General features: G+C 41.6%; 1 protein-coding gene across 2 annotated transcripts in view; it reads left to right on the forward strand.

The window, feature by feature from the left end:
- LOC118300154 (CD166 antigen homolog) overlaps positions 1-20,783 on the forward strand; it is a 74,108-nt gene that overhangs the window by 42,834 nt on the left and 10,491 nt on the right. For both annotated transcript variants that reach the window (XM_035624302.2, XM_035624303.2), the window contains exons 3-9: positions 1,966-2,185; positions 4,803-4,867; positions 10,495-10,582; positions 11,605-11,775; positions 13,333-13,457; positions 13,847-13,979; positions 20,159-20,271. In XM_035624302.2, coding sequence (XP_035480195.2) covers positions 1,966-2,185; positions 4,803-4,867; positions 10,495-10,582; positions 11,605-11,775; positions 13,333-13,457; positions 13,847-13,979; positions 20,159-20,271 — 915 coding nt within the window. The remainder of the gene's footprint in view (positions 1-1,965; positions 2,186-4,802; positions 4,868-10,494; positions 10,583-11,604; positions 11,776-13,332; positions 13,458-13,846; positions 13,980-20,158; positions 20,272-20,783) is intronic.

Raw genomic sequence — 20,783 nt, forward strand, 5'->3', positions numbered from 1 at the left:
TTTTGCCCATGGTCTTAAATGAAAATGACCTTCAAATCCAGTGTTTAAATTAAATCTGCAAAAAATGTAATTAAAGTGCAGTATGAGGCATGAATCACTGAATCAGTCGGTGGGGAGAGATGTTCACCGTCTCGCTGCGGATCCAACACCCTCGCTTTCCCCACCAGTGAGGCAAAGGACAACGAGACTTCTTCTTTACACTTGTTTATTAGATCAAGACAGACTGACCGGCAACTCTCTCTCCCTCACTGGGTCGAGCCATGCTCTTGCACACACACTCCCCGCTCTCTCTCTCTCTCTCTCTCTCTCTCTCTCTCTCTCTCTCTCTCTCTCTCTCTCTCACTCACACACACACACACACACACACACACACACACACACACCTCTCCATTCGCGACAGGAGTATTTACAGTCATTGTTTTCCAATATTTCCGCGGATCACCACCATCATCTGTGTATTTTACAGGAAGGCCAAAATGCTCCCATACACGAGACTTAAAGATACAGGTGGCTCCTCCAGTTCTTGCGCTCCTCCAGTCGCCATGACTATGAGCCATGTCGATGTTAACATGCCTCGCTCGCGTGAACACACAACTTCCTTCGACATCTCCCGATCATTATATTTTCACTGCAGTTCTCTGCATCGACATTGCAGGAATTATTACGCTACTTTATAAAGTAAAAAAAAAAAAGGTAAAATGATATTTTACTCATTATGGTTAAACTTTGATCAGTTACGCCACTAGTAGTAACAGGTGGGTTTTGAACAAAAGGGTTTATTTGTGCACTAATGAGAAAAGTAAATTAAATAAAAAATAAAAAAAAACAATCAATGAAGTTTTGGCGCCAAAAAAGACCAGAACTAATGTGACATAATTTATGTGTTTGAGTATATGCAATATAAGGCACGGCTATAGATGAAATAAGAAGAAATAATCGAGCAAAAGTCAGAGATGAGTAATTTAGAACTAGGAGTTGCTGGTTTAGTGTTGACGCTGGGGACAGACAGGCCCTTGTGTGCGGCTGTGGCTCAGAAGGTCCACGGTTAGATCCCCGGCTCCTCCAATCCGCATGTTGATGTGTCCTTGGGCAAAAAACACAAAACTCCCTGACGGTGTATGAATGGTGTGTGTGTCTGTGTGTGTGCTATTTGAATACAGTCCATTTAACATTTACCAAAGCAGCCCTGTCCCAGATGACCTGAGGGGTCTGAATGGTTCAGGACATAGCAGTAGATCATAAAGGTAATTCAATTCTTTGATAGACAGGAAGCAGGAGTAATGATCTGATGACTGTAAGATCTCATCAAAATCAAAGAAAAGTGTGAGAGTGTCTGCACTTAGTACTGACTTACACTGTAGCTGTGTGGCTACAGGTGCAGCCATCACAATTTCATATAAATGTCATTTTAGTTGTTGGATAAATATGTAACGTCACAATCCAGAGTGGAATTAGACACTAACAAAAATGTAATTTTGAAATAGAAATTTGATTTTGCAAAACTATATCAACTAAGAGGGCACTTGTAAATGGAATGTATTTATATGCGTTTTTCATATAGTCTCACTGTCACATTCATACATTGCCAGAAGAGCCATCAGAGGCAATTGGTGGTTAAGTGTCTTGCCCAAGGACACATTGGCATCTGGACTGGGGGAAGCTGGGATCGAACCGCCAACCTTCCGATTGGTGGACGACTGTCTCCAGCCCCGGAGCCTGTAGTTTTACAAATTCCAGACCATGAATAATGATTTGCATGACATTACACAATAACAAACCAGGGATGACGAAACGGGACAGATTGTACCCATTCTCATTAACATTTATTCACAGTAAGACATAGGAGGTTTGTTGATCGTCAGGTTCAGAACTGTGTCTCAGTAAACTGTGATGATTACTGAGCGATGATAAACTGTCACGCGTGTGATTTACAGAATCTCTTCCCCGTGTCTCCGCGTGCTTTAGGAAAGGGACGTTGGCCCTGCCGGCGATCTGTTGATCAAACAGGCCCACAGTGACCAGGCCACAGTTCAGGCCACAGACGATTATGCCAACCGGGTCAGCATCGATGACAAATCCAACCTGCTCATCGCCCAGGCCACACTTAAGGACCAGAAGACATTCACCTGCATGGTGGTGTCCGGCTCCAACCTCATGGAGTTCCCTGTCTCGGTTGCTGTTTACAGTAAGATCAATATTCCTACAGAACACTAACACATTGTTCATCGTCTTTCGTGACATATGTATGCAATTACATCTTATATGCACAAATTTTCCTTATTTTTTTATATTAAATTCACAAATGGATCATCAGTCTTTTATCTAAAAAGTACATCTATCTATCTATCTTATAGATCCGTTTCTCCTAACTTTCCTGCTCCCAGCCAAGACTTTTTTAAGCAGATTTGAATTGGTCTGAGATTTTGCCCTGGTACAATGTGAGCAATTCTATTCTTTTTCATAACTGTTCATTATTTTCGTTCCGAATCTCTTACTCAAATGGAAAAATTAAAGGGCAGTGCCTCTGGTAATTATCCTGTCACAAAAAATTCCCCCTTGGAACAATTTGACTTTTGGAGTCACAAACTATCATATTATGTTTTTCTTCCAACATAACTCGGCTAAATGGTAGTTTTAAGGTCTTTTCACGCTGTGGGCATTCACAATCAAGCTGTTGTTTTTTTCATGAGTGCTTTTACATAGAAAATTAATAGATTATGGTAAAAAAAACCATTCATTTTGAAGAAGGAATTGACTTTTCAGAGTTTTGAAGAATCTATCCATTCAATCTTTATTCAGCAAGCGTCGGAACTACCTCAAATGTGCGTCATGGCCGGTGTGAATATTTTTTTTGTTAGAAGTACTTCGTATTTTCGTATCGTCATTTATTCATCAGACCTGTGGTGTGTGAAGGCCTTCAGTCTAACTCTACCATACATCATCCGTCCTTCAGATGTTTTTTTCAGACCCAGGTCTTTCTCATCGGAGGCATATAAAAGGATCAATCAACATCAACATATGATCGTTCCCCTCAATGACAGAGGGGAAGCCAGATCAGTGGCTTTTTCATGTGGAAATTCTTATTCTTGTCATAGAATAAATGTTTTTTTTGTTCTTGTTAAATACACTTACACAAAAATAACTGTCAATGTACAACCTGTTACATAAATGATCAAGTACCTTTACATGTTGGTTGCAGATTAATGTAAAGGCTGCAGCGACACAAGTGTAGATACAGACACCGAGAAATGCTCGTCTTGTTCGTCTTTGTTAACATTACTGTGATAAACCCGTCTCCTGTGCTCAATCTAAATGAAATCCCTTTAATAATCTCAAACGCTGGACATTTTTCACTCCTTCCCCCCCCCACTTTCAGTCATTCCAACTGAATCTATAAGATAAGACAAGATAAGATAAAATAATCCTTTATCCGTCCCACAACTGGAAACATTTTGGTGTTAAAAGCAACAGATTTGTACAAAATATTAAATATAAAAACTACATACAGAGCAGTTACAATAATTGCCCATGGGGAGTAAGTATTGTACAGTTAGTAATTGCACTCATTTGAAATGAATGTTGCACTTTTAAGTCTATGAAGTTATGCATATCCCACATACAGCCTGTGAGCAAATAGGAATGCGATTCCAGCTTAATGTCTTGTAATTGCTTATCCACTGTCAGACATTATATAATAGGCAGAAGAATTATTTATCAATGACGATATTGATGAGGAGATTTATCTTTTAAGTGTCACTATGAGAAACAGGGGCGACTGTCCCTCACCCTCAAAGTAGTAATGATTTAAGGCTTTCAACTGCAAAATATGTTTGAAAATCAAAAGAATGGAAAATACTCTTCTTACACCATATTATTATATATTATCATATACTAAGTATGTGTCCCTACGACGCCAGAATATGTGTCTTTTTTTCCATAACAGCCCTGCCATGTCAGAATAACACCATAAAAGTTCTTTAAACAGGTGGATCCTGAAGGGAGCAATATGATGTTTCCTATACACACTATCATATCACTATTGTTAAATGAATTTTACTTAATTTTGCACCAGAACATGCAGTATGTGTCATTGATGAAAAATTGTACTCCATGTATGCATTTGGACTTCTTACAGCTGGAGTGTATATATTGTGATGGACATATTTATTCTCCTTCAAATAATAAACTCATGCAGGAGGATCAATTGAACACAGAACAGTTCAATTTGTGATTAGCTTTGACTAATCATCCAAAAGCAATTCAACTTTTTTCAGCTTATTCAATGATATGAAGAGACATTTGGAGGCAGTTCTGTTAACTACCAGCTTAGTTTTAATAACATTAAAAGTCAATGCTAACCGCAGTGTTCTGGTTCCTTTTGTCCCATTCTATGCTTTAGGAAATATGATTCTGAATCTGAATTTCACTCCCATAAACTGCCCATGTATCACTTGCTAATGGGCTTTGCAAACCCAAGCGTGAAATAGGACAAGAAGGGAATAGCTCAATAGGCCTTAGAGAGCATATTAGGTTGTAGTTAACGGGGGGCAGGTTGGAATTATGTCGTCCAGCTTGAATATTAACAACCTAATAAGTTTGCAGCTAAGCATGAACTGGGACCACAGTATCAACTCGACAGCTACTGAACTCTGAACTCTCTGGCCCTCAGCTCTGTGGAGAAGTTTAGAAATTCTTTGCATGAATAAAGAAAAGGAGGAAATCTAATGGACTTTTAGAAAAAATTCTTCCCATGTCACATTTGTGTGATCCTGAAACATGATTCTCTACGTTTGTGTTCGCAGAGAAACCGACATCAGTTCAGGTGTTGGACAAGGCTGAGGCACTGCAGAGGGACAAACCAACAACGGTAAGATCCACTGCAGCCTTTACATTGTTGTGTGCTGTACAGTGGACTGGAGCGCAGAACGATTTTTTTCTGGAGCAAACACAGAACCACAGCTGCCCCTGGACATATAGGCCGTATAGGTGGGGCTGTAAACACCTTGGGGGTGAGGGGGCGCCGATCAAAAATCTTGCCTGGGGCGCCAACATTGCCAGGGAACACTGCACAGAACCGACAGCTAGCGGACCAGGAGGAAATATTTATTTCGTTTTACAAAACGTTTATTGCTTTAGAATGGCTTACTGCCCCTTTAAATTAGATTAAATATTATTTATATAGTGCCAAATCACAACATACATTATCTCAAGGCACTTTACACAGTGATGTCGAGAGAAACCTAACAACAGTTCCCACAATGAGCAAGCACTTGGCAACCGTCGAGAATGCATTTTACATGCAGGTTCAAGAGGCAGCTGTTCTCACACCACATACCGCTGTAGTTATGATGTCATACAGGAATGAGCAATCAGGACTACAAAAACACAACATTTTAACCTACATTATCTTAAATCAAGGACTAAGATAATGACCAACTCAAAAGGTGACTTCTGCTCCTCAAGACTAAAAGGGACATTTCAGTGGAGGACTACACCTCCCTGTGAAATCAGCCCTCAGAGTAAAAGTTGGACCTCTCATTCAAGAAATTAGAGAATAATCATTATGATGAAAGCACAGCACAGAGCAGCTGAATGAAAGGAGACGTCATTACAAGTAGCGACACATCCTCGTATTTAAAAACAATTACATCCAGCGTCTGACTAAGACTTAGACAAAGAAGTCTGTACAAGTTCAAAAATCATTTTCCTCCACTGGCAATTTGACTGTTTGTTCAGTCAGACACTCTGGTCTTCGATCTGTCTGTCTGCTGGCCTGTCTGCTGTGATCGTATACTGCAAGCTCACAAAAATGGGCTTGAAATGACAATAATATTAATAATATCGCAATCATTTCTTGGACAATATATCACCCAACATAAAGTTGTGGACAGGTGACAGGCCTAGTTCCACTTGCTCAGGCGCCTGTGCCGATTATATTTCAAAGCATCCTATTGGATCAATTTCTTACTTCCAGGTAGATACTGTTTTTTTCATTTTCTCCAGCATGATACGGTGTACAAATTCAGCTGACCCTATTATCTCGTTTAGATGATCCACCACTTTTTCTAATTCTGTTAATGTTACGTCACATTACTAGGTGGCTGTGTCTCAGGAGATAGAGGGGGTTGTCCACCAATGAGAGGGTCGGGGATTTTGATCCTGATGGCCGTGCTGTGTGTGAGTGATGTGTGATGTAGACGCTCTAGGCGAGTGTGTGTATGTTGGAATGTGACTTGTAGTGGAAAGTACTTTGAGTGGTCGTTAAAGACAGAAAAGTGCTATATAACTACAGTCCATTTCCCATTTACTGTCATATAGCTGTCGCCGCGAGCCAGGCCCACTTAAGAACATTGGCCAGCTTCGATAGATACAAATCCACTGTGTCATTTCCACAACAGGCATGTTTGCAGACAGAATAGCCAATGAATGCAGTGTCGTCAGGTAGACAGCTGTCAGTTGTTGGACATTGGAACCAGTTGCTGCCTGGATTGTGAAGAAAAAAAAAAATAGATGTGAAAACCACAGTGTGCTTTGGTAAATGATCTAGCAGTAATATAAATACACAGTTTGTGTTTAACGAGATAAAACATGCACTGTCTCCAGTTTTTTCCCTTTGAGGAGAAAGAGATATGCGATTTACTGCTGCAAACTGTCGCGTGAAAGGACATTTATAATGTCACAACCCGGCTCAGGTCATGACAAAAAATTGGGGAAAGACTTACAATATCCCTAAAGAAACTACATCAGTGGTGTCCATGTGGGTGTGTGTGGGCAATGTAGTGCAAAGTGTTGTGGAGTGAAAATGCAGCTTTGGTTGTGGCCCTGTTGTGGGGCCTTAACGTGTTTGGAACGTGATTGGTTGTACAGTAGATTCATATTTCCGTTTCCAATGACAGTGGCAGATATTTAAATGTGGCGGAAAAAGCTAAAGACGTGCGGTACCTATAAGGATGTAGTGAATATTTTTCTTTATATTTTCTTAATTTTACCCTAACCCCATCCCTAAGACTAACATGAACCCAATTGAAAGTAAATGCAGCATTTTCTTTACACACATAGCATTTGTTAAGCGAGTGGTTTTATTTCCCATTGAGCTCCAGGCCCAGGCGCTCCTGATCTGTTTGGAGATGGAAATCAGGGGGTGAGGTTGAATCGTCAAATTTGCTCAGGAAGTTTTCTAAATCTTGACCCGGAAGTATTTCATCGGCAGCCATGATAAGAGCTGTTCGGATTCTATAAATGTATAGGAAAGGTGCTTCGATGCTTCCTTTCCTGTCTCCTTTAGCATAATTACACTGGACTTTCCAATGCGAAAGGAAAGGAAAAATAGAGACCCCACAATTCATTAAGGCAGCGACATGTAACATGCCATGCACTAACGCAAACGATTCAATCGGAAGTAGAAGAAGAAGAGTATGAATATGACCGAGAGGTGACGCACGTCATCATGTATGTTACCGTTGCCTTTGAATCATTTACATCTGATGTTGCACGGTGGTGAAACACACTGAAAAATGCTGATGGAGCCGCTGCGTTTGTTGTAGTCCATCTGAGCAGCGCTGTTGGATTTCCCTCATTTCCACCTTTCCTTGACCTCATGACGTTTTCCACTGAGGTCAAGGAATAGTTGATAGGAATTGTTGAAGGACACTCCGAGTCCACCAAGGTCCTCCAATCAGCACCTCAGAAATAGCATAGCAAAGCACATCAACTGACAGTAAATGCGAAGCTTGTCTCTTAAACAGTAAGCAGACTGTTTAAGCTGTTGTTTTATTCGGTGTATAATGTTATGTGAACATCAGGCATTTTATTCATTATTATTCTGGCTAATTAGCAGTTGCTCGTGTAAAAAACAGTTAATGTGGCTTACGCCTCTCAAGCTGCAACTCTGTGCTTACGGGGAAAGTGTACTGTGTCACATTGGAAAATAATCTTTCTTATTCAACCTACTTTATAATTTCTTTACCTCTCATGTTACTGAACAGACATCCACCGACCTCATGATGGGTTTCAGACCCCTCTCCTCTCTGGCCCAGTTCTGATAAATCAGTACTTATGCGGGTCATTTTCCAGCATGGGGCCCATAATTGGGATTCAGCTGCCGCGAAGGTACGACTGTGGTTAAAGACGACTGAGCTCAGTGTGGTTTCCGTGAAAATGCTTTTCAACTGAGAACATTTACATGCAAAACCACAAAAAGATTTGTCAGACTGTGACAGCGTGTGTTTGTTTCACATCCAAACTTGCTGAGATTCATAGTTAAACACCTGACTCCTGCAATGTGTCTACTAATGCTGCTGTTATTTTCTCACTCTGTGAACACACCGTGTTCACATTCACAGTATGTTGTGAGAAAAAGAAAAGGAAAAAAAGACAGGACTTTTGAAAAGCCGTGGGCAGCACATTCACAGCGGTCAGCTGCCTCCTCTCACCAGCATTTCTTCCACCACATGCAGCATATACACATTTATTATGGATCAAGTGAGTGCTGCTGGCTCTGTTGCTATACCTAAAAATTCAGGTGCTATTGAGCAGCTTTGAGCATTTTGTAGTGTGGGGAGACACTAAGACAGGCAGACATGTGGTGAATAATAAAACAAAAGGTGAAATTGGAAGAGAAGGATTTTAGTTATGATTACCTGCACAAAGGCTGGTGGAGGGCATGGTTTGCTCGATACCAATTCCAAATTATTGGAGTGTCATTTTGAGTGGTGGAGAATGCAGAAATGCATTTTCATTGACTTGCAAAAGTCAGATGATGTCTAGTTTTTTAATAGCAAAAAATAAAGTGAGCTGAACGCAAACATTAAATCAAGATACGAGCGAGGTTTTGTTTCCTGAAAATCGGCATCCGACTGACAGTTGTTTCTCAAAGACAGAGTGATGTGTCTTTGATGTGAGCGTCAAATGAAACTAATCATTATTTCACAACCGCCACTTAAGTGGCTCACCGGAGTTTTACTAGGACTAGCTTTACAGGAATCTGACAGGAAGACATATGCATGATACTGATAGTGATGTACTTCAAGCGCTCTGCTAAATTACGTGACTTCTGTTTGAGACTTACTCTATTCGATTCACAGAAATGGAGACACAGAAGGTCTATTCAGGGACCGTGTGTTTCTGCAGGATGTCTGCTTGGTTCATTAAGAAGGAAGCAGGGACCATGAGAATTGTGCCATTTCTTTCTTATATTGGCAGACTTGCCAGGTAGTAAGAGACAGCACTTTTCAGCACAGGAAACAGATCTGCTCATGCACCATCACTTCAACATTGTCATTATAGTTTACTGAGCTGACAATGATCTTGACCTTGTCTTCACATTTTTAGCCACCAAAATCTGTTCATTTGTGTGTAGTAAAGAAATTCCATCAACAAAAGCTGACAACATCCACTCTCTGACCACAGCTGTTGCTAAAAACTGTAAAATGGAAATATCTTTTACAGCTGCAAACTGCATTTCCGGTTTCAGTGTGGGAGAAGAGGTGTTATTTTAACTGGGAGATCGAGGTTTTCATTGCAAAAACATCAGACACAAATGATCACTGTTAAAGCTGCGATATGCTTGTACTGGAAATCTGTAATACTTTTCTTGACAGTTGTCATGACGCTTCTCAATGAAGACACGAGGCAGCGCTGTGCGCGTTGCGTTCACGTTCACAGTGTTTATGAATTGTCGCGCAGGCTATGAACAGCCCTGGGGCAGACGTCCATAACAAATCCTTTAAAACCCGCATGGAGTGGGTGTTTGAATAAAAACGTAGCTATGCACTTTTAGTGACTGCATTCATGAATTAATAGTGATACACCTTCTAATAGGGTTTTCTTTGGTGCCGTTGTATGTTGGTACTTCTTGAAATAAGACGTGGTGGGTCCCTTTTATTGAGAGGCACAGGTTGCAGTACAGGATATGAAACCAGGCGGTAGTAGAGGAGGAATGTTCTTGTGACTCACTCCCTATCTGGTTCACACACAGCATATCTCTGCTACCTTTACTGACCTTCACTCCTGAAGATATGGCAACATGACAGTGAGACAGTGTGCTCCCAAAAAGGTTATTCATTCCTGAATGAGATAGTTGTTTGCCTTATTTTTCCTGGTGCATGTCCAACATTCTCCGGTTAATGTTGGAAAGCAGCCATTACATTATACAACCCTTAGGGCAGGGAAATAAAGTCTCCTCTGACATTTGTTTTACAGTGAAGCAGGGGATCGGTTCTGATATTATTAAGCATTTTTTTCTTCCACAATTATTCTTGTCAGGCTGAATTGTGAACAGAAACCACGGGATAATGTTTTGTGTTCTGGTGTGAAAATTGTTGCATTTTCATTTCAGGGTAAGGGCATGAATATAGAAACTATTTCAGTTAATAAATAACACACATTATCACGTCTTCCTGCATCTGCCTCTTGGCACTTTCAATGAAACGACCATTGTAAATTAAACCAGCCTTTATACTTTAATGGTTTGTTCCCTTTTTGTGTTTCCCTCAGGTGGGAACATGCGTTGCGACAGATGCAAACCCCGCAGCCACCATCACATGGAAAAAGAACGGGCAGCTCTTAGCAGCTGACGGGAAAGGTAACCCAACAGTCTCACCACGCAGGGATTCTGTCATACGGGGATGACAAGTGTTTATGTGAAGTGACAGGAGAGCGAAAAGCTGTCATAGTGTTTTCTTTTTACACAAGACAATGTCAAACAACAAAAAAAATGTTGCACTGTTGCTCTGTTCTGCCGAGTTCACACAACGACGCCGTCGTAGTGACTCGCCCATGCTTCGCCCACGTCGGCCGCGTATCTAGCAGGCGATCTTACGACTTTGAAAATCGTGAAGTGTGCCAGTTCAGTTAAGTTCATTCATGATGCAGTAATATACTACTGCATCGTGAATCTTTTTCGCCACATTTTGAAATGCTTACCTAAAAAAAAAAATCATCCAATTCAATTGTATGCTGAAGGACGTTTTTTTTTTTGGAGTCGAACAACTGATTTGCAGAGTGATACAGCACCGCCGCGAGTTGACAGAGTGGCCATCAGGACGACTGGGCCTTTTACTCATTATGAACCAAGTGAATGATCAGAGAGAGACAGAGGAAGAGAGCAAGTGGGAGTGACACAGATGTGGCTGTGTTGTGATGATGGAGCAGGCTGTGCCTGTGCTGAACCCCTTCTGGTTCAGTGTAACCGTGATGTGCCTCATGTCTGTCTAACTACATTCTGCTTGGACCCGCCGCTCCGCCCACACACTTTTTTGTCTAATTCTTAATCACACTTTAAACACTGAAGTTGCAGTGTACTGCTACCGAGGCACTTTACGTGACGAACAACGTGGGGAAAAAAAAAGCTTTACTTTGACGCTTGGGTTCCATCGGAAATTTGAATTTGTTAATATAATTACTCAAATCTGAGGAAGAAAAAGCCAATCTCCAGTGCTGTGTTTACTGCTGTAACACTTCCAAGACTGCCGCAGTAAACACACCTGGTTTTCAGCTAAACAAGGTAAAACAGTGTGCATATATACCGATAAAGCTGTGTCAGTGTGTTTGTGTGTGTGTGTGTGTTTGTGTTTGTGATTCATCGGCCTGTCTCTTCCACTACAGCCGTTGTGATCACGCCCAGCGTGAAGCTGGACCCATCCACAGGCCTCTCCACCACGTCCTCCATGCTCCAGTACGTAGTCACCAAGGAGGATGTCGGCGCAGTGTTCGCCTGTGTGTCCACACATGAGCTGACCAATCAGGAGACCGACCTGGACCCTTTTCCCATTCACTGTGAGTCGGACCTGCACTGCCCATGACTGTAATACGTCTTTACTTTATTCTCCTGCGATTGAGAGGTCTAACGTATGTGTTGAGTTTCATTTAATAAGTGTTTATGCAAGTCTAATTTAATTAAGGAGAAATGTGAGAGAGAAGCAGTGTCAAAATTCTTGTAATCAAGCAACATATTCATTTTTTAGGCATTCCTGTTTATATAGGCACATAACATGGGAGGAGGGTATGGATATTTACACGAATACAAATACATATTTATCACACACACACAGTCGCTAAACCTTTCATAATGTAATGAAATTGTGTTTTTGTTTCACTCACTCTTAATTTGATCATGTTTATTAAATGCAGTGTACATATATATGTATATATATATATATATATTGGCTGTTGGCGGTTCCGACCCCAGCTTCCGCCAGTCCACATGACGATGTGTCCTTGGGCAAGACACTTAACCCTAAATTCCCTCCGGCTGCTCTTCCTGAAGTGTATGAATGTGCATGAATGATAGAAAAGAATTAAAAGCGTGGTGAATAGCAGCGCTGTGTGAATGTGTGTGAATGGTTGAATGTGACTTTCCTGTAAAGGGCTTTGAGTGGTCTATATGACTAGAAGAGCGCTATATAAATACGGTCCATTTACATATGTGGAGGTGAGATGAATGACAGAATGTTGAGGAACAGGAAGTGATGAACAATGCAGAGCAGTTTGTTAACAGTACGTTTTCAGGCAACATGGCTCAGATCATGTGGTTCTGGAAAGAAGCTGTTTGCTGTGCGAGCTCGTGGAGGTTTTTGTGGATCTCAATGTTTTGCCTGAGGGGAGAAGTTCAAAGAGTCGGTGTCCAGGGTGGGATGGCTCGCAGGTCATCTTGCCTGCACGCTGCTCGGCCCGGGGCGCAGCTGATTGATGGGGCAGTCTTCTTTGCTGAGGGAATGCTGCGCTGCGGTCTCTGAATGACTGGATATCTGCTGTGGAAGTTCTGCAACATTGGAATAACGCTTAATTATGAATAATGTTTAATTTTTAATGTTAAGGGTTAAGGCAGGAATGTCAGTAAATCAGTCTGCCTTGATCTATGAAATAATGTGCGAGATTCTTACTGTATCTCTTGTCCCAAGCTGCTTTGTACTGTATGAAAAGTTTGTCCTTTAGTTCATGAAATCCCTACAGCACCTGAAGGCGGCAGGACTGATACGTTAGAAAAGTGGCATTCCACAAGCCTATTCACTCTTGTTTACATTCGTTAAACATCCACGACACCAGGCTGCAGTAGAACCGCACAGACCTCCGCTGATTCCATTCCCGGTTTCCGGCAGCGCTGAACACATAGTTATGGACAATATATTACATTTCTGTGAATAAGTTATTCTGAATATTACACAATGTAGCTTTGTTGTAACATTACATTTTGTGGAAATGTAATGGAAGATTATTTGATCGTTGTATGTGTTTGCTTGATGGCTGAATTAATCCGTAGTGAGGAGGGTTTCTGTGAATCTTTGAAACTTACACTAATTCTCTTTTTCCTTGATATGTCACTGACCCTCTCAGATCCAACGGAGAAGGTGAGCCTCCAAATAATGTCCAAGAGGCCCATCGTGGAAGGAGATAACGTGACGCTGAAGTGTCACGCTGACGGCAACCCTCCGCCCAGCTCCTTCTTCTTCCACATCAAGGTCAGTCAGAGCCCAGACCTCAGCCTCAAGGAGCATAGATAAAAGAGTATAATAGTTGCTTCGCACCCACACCTTGACCCACTCATTGCCACAATATGTATATGTCCTTATCTGAAACCGACTTGAAAGTGGAGAGGATATCGTTCAACTATAATTTGGTGATGTTAAAATTCAAGTGCAGAGTCTTTGGAAGCATCCTCAATCCGACTTAGGTGAAAACATATCATTTCCAATAGAGTGGCACCTCTTGCGTTGAACTCTTCTTTTAAGTTCATGGCAAGTTCAGCGGTTCATGTCCTTCACTCGTCCTTTCTCACCTTATTTCCTGATATGACAGAAGCTAACGTTACCCCTCTCTCCTCTCCGTGCTTCTGTTCTTTCTGCACAAGGGCCATAAAATGCTGGTAGAAAATTTGGACACCTACACGCTGGCTTCCATCAGCAGAGAGGCTGCAGGGGACTACAAATGCTCCCTGTTTGACAACGAGACACTGGAGGCCTCCCAAAGCATCAGTGTTGGCTGTGAGTACTCGTGACATATGCAGACACGTTGGCGCACTGTACCACAGCGCCGCCGCGGCACACACAAAAACCTCCAACTGCCGTCCTCGCTTTGCGTCTGCCTTGCGCCAACAAATGCTTACTCCTCTAAAAACTCACGCGTGCTCTCTCTACTTTGATTGGAATGTCCTGCTTCTTACAAATCATTTTTATTTTCTGTAAATAGAGTCGTACGAGCGCAGTACTGGCAACCCGACTTTAAACCTTGCGAGCCCAGCCTTGCAGGGCAGCAGAGAGTGGCGTGGAAGGCAGGGAGGAGTAGGACTAATTCGAAATTCCTGACATCGAGTGAGCAGAAGTGACGAGGTTTTTGGGTGGGAAACCATCTCAGGCAACTGCTGAGCTGTTTTCCCTCCATCAGCACTGCCTCGAGTAATTACTTCTTGCTTCCCAGGTGTTTGTTTCTGAGTCCTCAGATCAAATGGACCCTACGATTGTCATAAAATAAAACGGGCCTGACACATTTTCCCTCCTCGATGTCTCGTTTTGCAGTTTCAGTATATTTCTCACATCTTAAAGAAAAATATTGTTTTCTCAGCTCCCAACTTTTAAATTGAGTTTGTGACTGAGAAAAGGAAAAACAATAGCTCTCGAAATGGGAAATTCTTCGAGATATTTTTTTGCGACGGCGTGCATTGTATGTGACCCGAGGGAACTTGTCCTTATAGAAAAGGGAAAGTAGCTGTGGCTCCGGCTAGGTGGCCGGCACCAACGTAAATAACCTTGACAACCAGCAGTTACACATTTACCACCTCATCATGACGATGTGATATATATATATATATATATTTATTTTTTTTCCTCCCTTTTCCTGCCACTACTAGATGCAAAAGCAGCAAGTCCTGTACTGAAATACATGTGTTTGCTAGGTTTTGTAACAGTGTGAAACCAGCTACATCTACACTCACAGAAAGAAGAAATGCAAGATGATTAGACCACACTAGATGAGCGATGAATTATTGTGGGCATACTCTACTTGTATTAAAAAGGAAATAAAGAGGAAATGATAGACATGAACTATTTAGATGCATTCACCAAATAACATACTGCCATTGATGATGCTTTCGCAGTTAGGGCTGCAACCAACAACTATTTTGATAATCCATTTATCTGTCCATTATTACTTTGATTAATCGACTTGATAGAAATAATAGAAAAAGACAGAAGCTAAATTTGATCCTTTTTATTTGAAAAAAAATTATTCTCTTTCAGAGAACCAGCAAATTGAAAAAAGCAAACGTATATGCTCGAGGGGTTCACTTTGGACTGTCTCTGAATAATGGCGTGAAATATTCCAACACCTACATAAAGTTATGATTGATTGATTGATTGATAGATGATAATGATGGATTGGTAGATGTCATAGATATATTTTAGCAACAAAAAAATTCTTACTGGTCACAATGAAAGTTGGACCTGTCGAAATGACTTTGTGGATATCTGTAATGTTAATTGTGGATAGTCCAACTTGTTCAACTAAAGTTAAAATGGCAGAATAAGCCTCTAACTGTCACGCCTGTCAGGCCACAGCAGACAAGCTGCTCTTCGCTCAATTCACGGCCGCATTAACATTGAGGCAGGCAGTGCAGCACCTTCCAGCTGGTTATGTTTGTGCCTTACAACTTAACCGCTGTGACGCAATCAGGAAATTGCGTTTGGTTTCTTTCATACACTGCTTTGTGTTCACGATCGGCGCTCGCTCTCTTCATTCAGCCTATAGGTCTCTCGACCACTACCACTTTCTCTTCCTGTTCTCAGCCGGCACTGACGTGCCGACAGAGGTTTCGCAAACAGGAACCGTCATACGTGCCTTTGAATAAATGTTTAATAGTAATACAATAACATAACCTTCCAAACTAACACCACCATTACTCTCCAACACTGTCAGTGAACTTCTCTGTATGCGGGTCGCTCTATCAGTTTGGGATGAAAGCAGGTCGGTTTGGTGGGCCAATCAAGTCATTTACTCATGCTGTATTGAAGAAGACTGGAAACTAGCAATTGAGACCATAAACTCCTTAGGAAAATATTTACTGACGTTATGAATCAAATGAGAAGTAGAGTCTTTTTCTCAAGGACTATAGAAACTGACTTTGAGAAATAGAATACAGGCTTCTGGCAACATCTCATCGTTGACTGTCCCTGGACACAATTGTTCAACCCATTTTTATTTTTTTTTAAGGCCCAGAAGATTTCTAGACCAATTTCCAAACTGCTCTCTCTCGCATTGGCTTCACTTTCCGGACCCTGGGTCTCATTTATAAACGAGGCGTACGCACAAAACGGGGCTGGAAATAAGCGTACGCCCCTTCCCATGCAAAGCTTGTGATCTAAAAACAACTAACTTGACGGGAGAATGTGCGCACAGTAATCAAACTCTGACGCATGCGTACGGCATACGCACATTCTGGAGACAAGGGGAACGATTATAAGTATTGATGCCTCACACACAGCGGCACATAACACATAAAACTTGCCCTGCAAACTCAGTACTGCAGCCAACTGTGTTTCTCGGGACCTCGCTGCTCACTGACACACTCACTCTAACCCACTTAGGGGTCCGTTTTTATATACAGTCTTGGATCACAACATAGACCCAACTAATCGATTTGAATTTACACGTTACATGCCACTCTGTACTGAGTTCACCTTTTCAAAACCCTTTTAAACAGTTCCCAGCATGCAACGACCCAATAAAAAAAAATATATATATATTTCATGCTTCTTGCTACATTACAGATAAATTAATTTGGAATTTAGAAATGCTACACTGTGCTTTGATTGGCTTTTGTGACATTTTTGCAGAGTCCTTCCAAGTGCTCGATGTGGGCAACTGATTCCAGTAATGCAATATATGAGTATATGTGCTCACTATTTTTCTATTGTATTACTGGAACTGCTTTAGTTTCAGTTTATGCGCTCAGCGAAAGCACACATTGTTCTGTGAAAGCACACAAAATGAAAAATTTGTCTTTGAGAGGGTTTTCACAGAAGCAAAGGATTTTGCCTCTGGGAGTTTGTTACAAAGAGTGGGGGCTCTGACGGAAAGGCCCGGTCCCCAGCCAAGGATGTGGAGGCAAGCAAAGGCTTGGCTGAGGACCTCAGAGATGTTCCAAAACGCAGAGCGGGTCAATAGTAAAACTTAAAAGTCTTAAAAATGTGATTTAAATTTGAGAAAGGAATTATAATTCTATAAATGGGAGTAACTCTCTCTTAGTTGTTTAGGTAAGAAGACTGGCTGCTGGAGCTTTAATTTAACATAAACTCAAGAGTTACAGTAGTCCAAAGGACAGAGTTACAGTAGTTACAGTAGTCCAAAGGACAGAGTTACAGTAGTCCAAAGGACAGAGTTACAGTAGTTACAGTAGTCCAAAGGACAGAGTTACAGTAGTCCAAAGGACAGAGTTACAGTAGTTACAGTAGTCCAAAGGACAGAGTTACAGTAGTCCAAAGGACGGAGTTACAGTAGTTACAGTAGTCCAAAGGACAGAGTTACAGTAGTTACAGTAGTCCAAAGGACAGAGTTACAGTAGTCCAAAGGACAGAGTTACAGTAGTTACAGTAGTCCAAAGGACAGAGTTACAGTAGTCCAAAGGACAGAGTTACAGTAGTCCAAAGGACAGAGTTACAGTAGTTACAGTAGTCCAAAGGACAGAGTTACAGTAGTCCAAAGGACAGGGTTACAGTAGTTACAGTAGTCCAAAGGACAGAGTTACAGTAGTCCAAAGGACAGAGTTACAGTAGTTACAGTAGTCCAAAGGACAGAGTTACAGTAGTCCAAAGGACGGAGTTACAGTAGTTACAGTAGTCCAAAGGACAGAGTTACAGTAGTTACAGTAGTCCAAAGGACAGAGTTACAGTAGTCCAAAGGACAGAGTTACAGTAGTTACAGTAGTCCAAAGGACAGAGTTACAGTAGTCCAAAGGACAGAGTTACAGTAGTCCAAAGGACAGAGTTACAGTAGTTACAGTAGTCCAAAGGACAGAGTTACAGTAGTCCAAAGGACAGAGTTACAGTAGTTACAGTAGTCCAAAGGACCGAGTTACAGTAGTCCAAAGGACAGAGTTACAGTAGTTACAGTAGTCCAAAGGACAGAGTTACAGTAGTCCAAAGGACAGAGTTACAGTAGTCCAAAGGACAGAGTTACAGTAGTTACAGTAGTCCAAAGGACAGAGTTACAGTAGTCCAAAGGACAGAGTTACAGTAGTTACAGTAGTCCAAAGGACAGAGTTACAGTAGTTACAGTAGTCCAAAGGACAGAGTTACAGTAGTTACAGTAGTCCAAAGGACAGAGTTACAGTAGTCCAAAGGACAGAGTTACAGTAGTTACAGTAGTCCAAAGGACAGAGTTACAGTAGTCCAAAGGACAGGAAATGAAAGCATGAATGACGGTATCTAGATTTCTGCTGGGGAAAAAAAAAAGACCTTGGTTTTTACAAATATGTGCTTTGTTTTGGGACAGAGAGCCCAAATGAGGTATAAGCACTGACTGTGTAACCTTATGTAACCTCTATGTTCCAATAAAATAAAATGGTCAACAGAGACAGCACTTATTTTAAAAGCTTGGCGAGAGAGAGGAGTTTGGAAATTGGTCTAGAATTCTTTTGGGCTTGAAAAAAAAAATGGGTTGAACAATTGTGTTCAGGGACAGTTAATGATGAGATGTTACTTATGTGGAGAATATATGGGCAAACAGATCTGTATAATTATTTCCGAAATCTCACTGTCAGACAATTAGGGTCTTCCTTCTGTGTCCACAGATACTGTGTCACAGGACTTACAGTGGACAGAGGTGTGCGGTGCAGGGGGAGGATTGTTCATTCTGATGCTGTAGATTTTGTTATTAAAGGTTGAAAATGAAAGAGTCCACATTGACACATGGAAGAGCCTCTGTGGCAAAGTTAATGCGATTTAACCAGAGTGGTACTCGGCAGAGTGCGACCTCCTCAAGCACTCAAGCCACACTAAAATGCTCCCCCTAATAGATGTCAGTCCCCTAAATGTACCAGTTTTTTCATCACGATCCATGCAATACTCCTTGGGAAGTCTGTGAAAATGTATCGCATGTAGAAAGTGCAAAAAACTTCCTGGTTCTGCCCCCTTATCCAGCAGAATGTGGCAGACAGCGGTGTTATTTACAATTCTGTTATGTATGAGAATTTCAATCTAACTGTTTTTACATTGGTATGTAATTGTGCAAAGGTGGAACATAGAGGAGTTTTTGTGTGGTTGACTTTTGAATGATTGCATGCATTTTCCTACAATCATCAAAAACCCTCCACACTGACTGTGTGCTGATTGTGTGGAGTCTTAAAAACATGAACTCAGTACAGAGAAATGTGAACGTAAAAAAAACTGTCATTGAGTCGAGGTTTGGGTCTGTACATGGCATTTGTTGAAAGAATAGAATATAAACCCGCTAGCTGGGGCAGGGAAATGTCTTCACCTGCAGATCAATTATCTACTCAGGGAGCAAACGAGACAGCATTCAAACAAGGTCCATAAACAGTTGAGCCATATTATGACCGACCGTCAGATCGGTTTGTTGCAAATAGACAAGAAAGCGGAGCCCTCAGCAGAGAATAATGTGTTACTAGTCTGAAAGTGGACCTTTTGACGTTAGCGTTGAATGAGTCCCCTTCAAAGTTTTGTTATCATGACACCTTTGTTGCCCCAATAAGAAGCAGTAAAATGGATGAACACTCGGTATTTACTATCTGCCAAATGATATGACACAATCATCCTCTTTGTATGCCTGCATGTCAGCAACAGCCGTAGTTGGAGGCTTTGTGTTTTCAGGTTTTCCTTCTCAGGGACACCACAAAGGATTTTTTTTCTAATGTGGCACAAGTGTTCTCTTGGACTCAAAGATGAACTGTTTTGATTTTTGGTGATCAAAGTTCCTTTGAGCTCTCAAAATAAGTTTTGTGCCATGAAGCGTTATAACATTTTATATCCAAAAGGTCAGAGGTCAACTTCAAATCATATTGTTCGGCAAAAAAAAAATTTCTCTGGCCATTATTTAACTCCATAACTCAGGCACAGAAGGGGAGTAGTGAACATCTTTCATGCAACTCGACTGGTCGGGGAGGCAAACAACTGTGAAGTGGTGACTCTTGTTCCCTTTTTTTTCTTCTCAGACCTGGACCTGAGTCTGAGTCCCACAGGGAAGGTGGTGAAGACAGTAGGGGACACCTTGCCTGTGAAGATGGAGAAGAACAGCTCGGGCGATGCTAAAGTGTCCTGGACAAAGGTAATGGGTGCTGGGGTCCGGTGGCTTATCAGAAACAAGTAGCACTGAAACATAGATGGAAATTAAAGAGTTTGCGGGAACAGCATGTCCGTCCGTCTTTTTCCTCCAGCCAGCGATAAACCGCGATGGCACAAAACTCACCGCTCTGGCCATGATTTGTTTTTCCCCCAACACCCCAGGAGCTCGATGGTAGTGTCAAAACATTTGTTCTACACCGTGTGCCTAACAGACAGCTTCGCCTTAACTACGTTGACTACATTTATTTATTCAAGTGTTCCTGAAGGGAAACGGAATCTATAAACTAATAGAGGTATCCTACATAAGGTGATTCTCGTGTCCGGCCCAGTGCAGCAGTAAAGTGGTATACGCTGTTTATAAGAACAAAGCCAATGATGAAATACTGCATGTGTTCATCGTGTAGATACAGAGGTTTCAGCTGCCTTGTACAATGGTTGCTGTTTCTCTTCATTGGGTTCTGAAATAATATTCCTGCGGCCTTGAACAGGAGAAGT

The sequence above is a fragment of the Scophthalmus maximus genome, chromosome 2 (genome assembly GCF_022379125.1).
Source record: "Scophthalmus maximus strain ysfricsl-2021 chromosome 2, ASM2237912v1, whole genome shotgun sequence".
Taxonomy (NCBI): Eukaryota; Metazoa; Chordata; class Actinopteri; order Pleuronectiformes; family Scophthalmidae; genus Scophthalmus; species Scophthalmus maximus.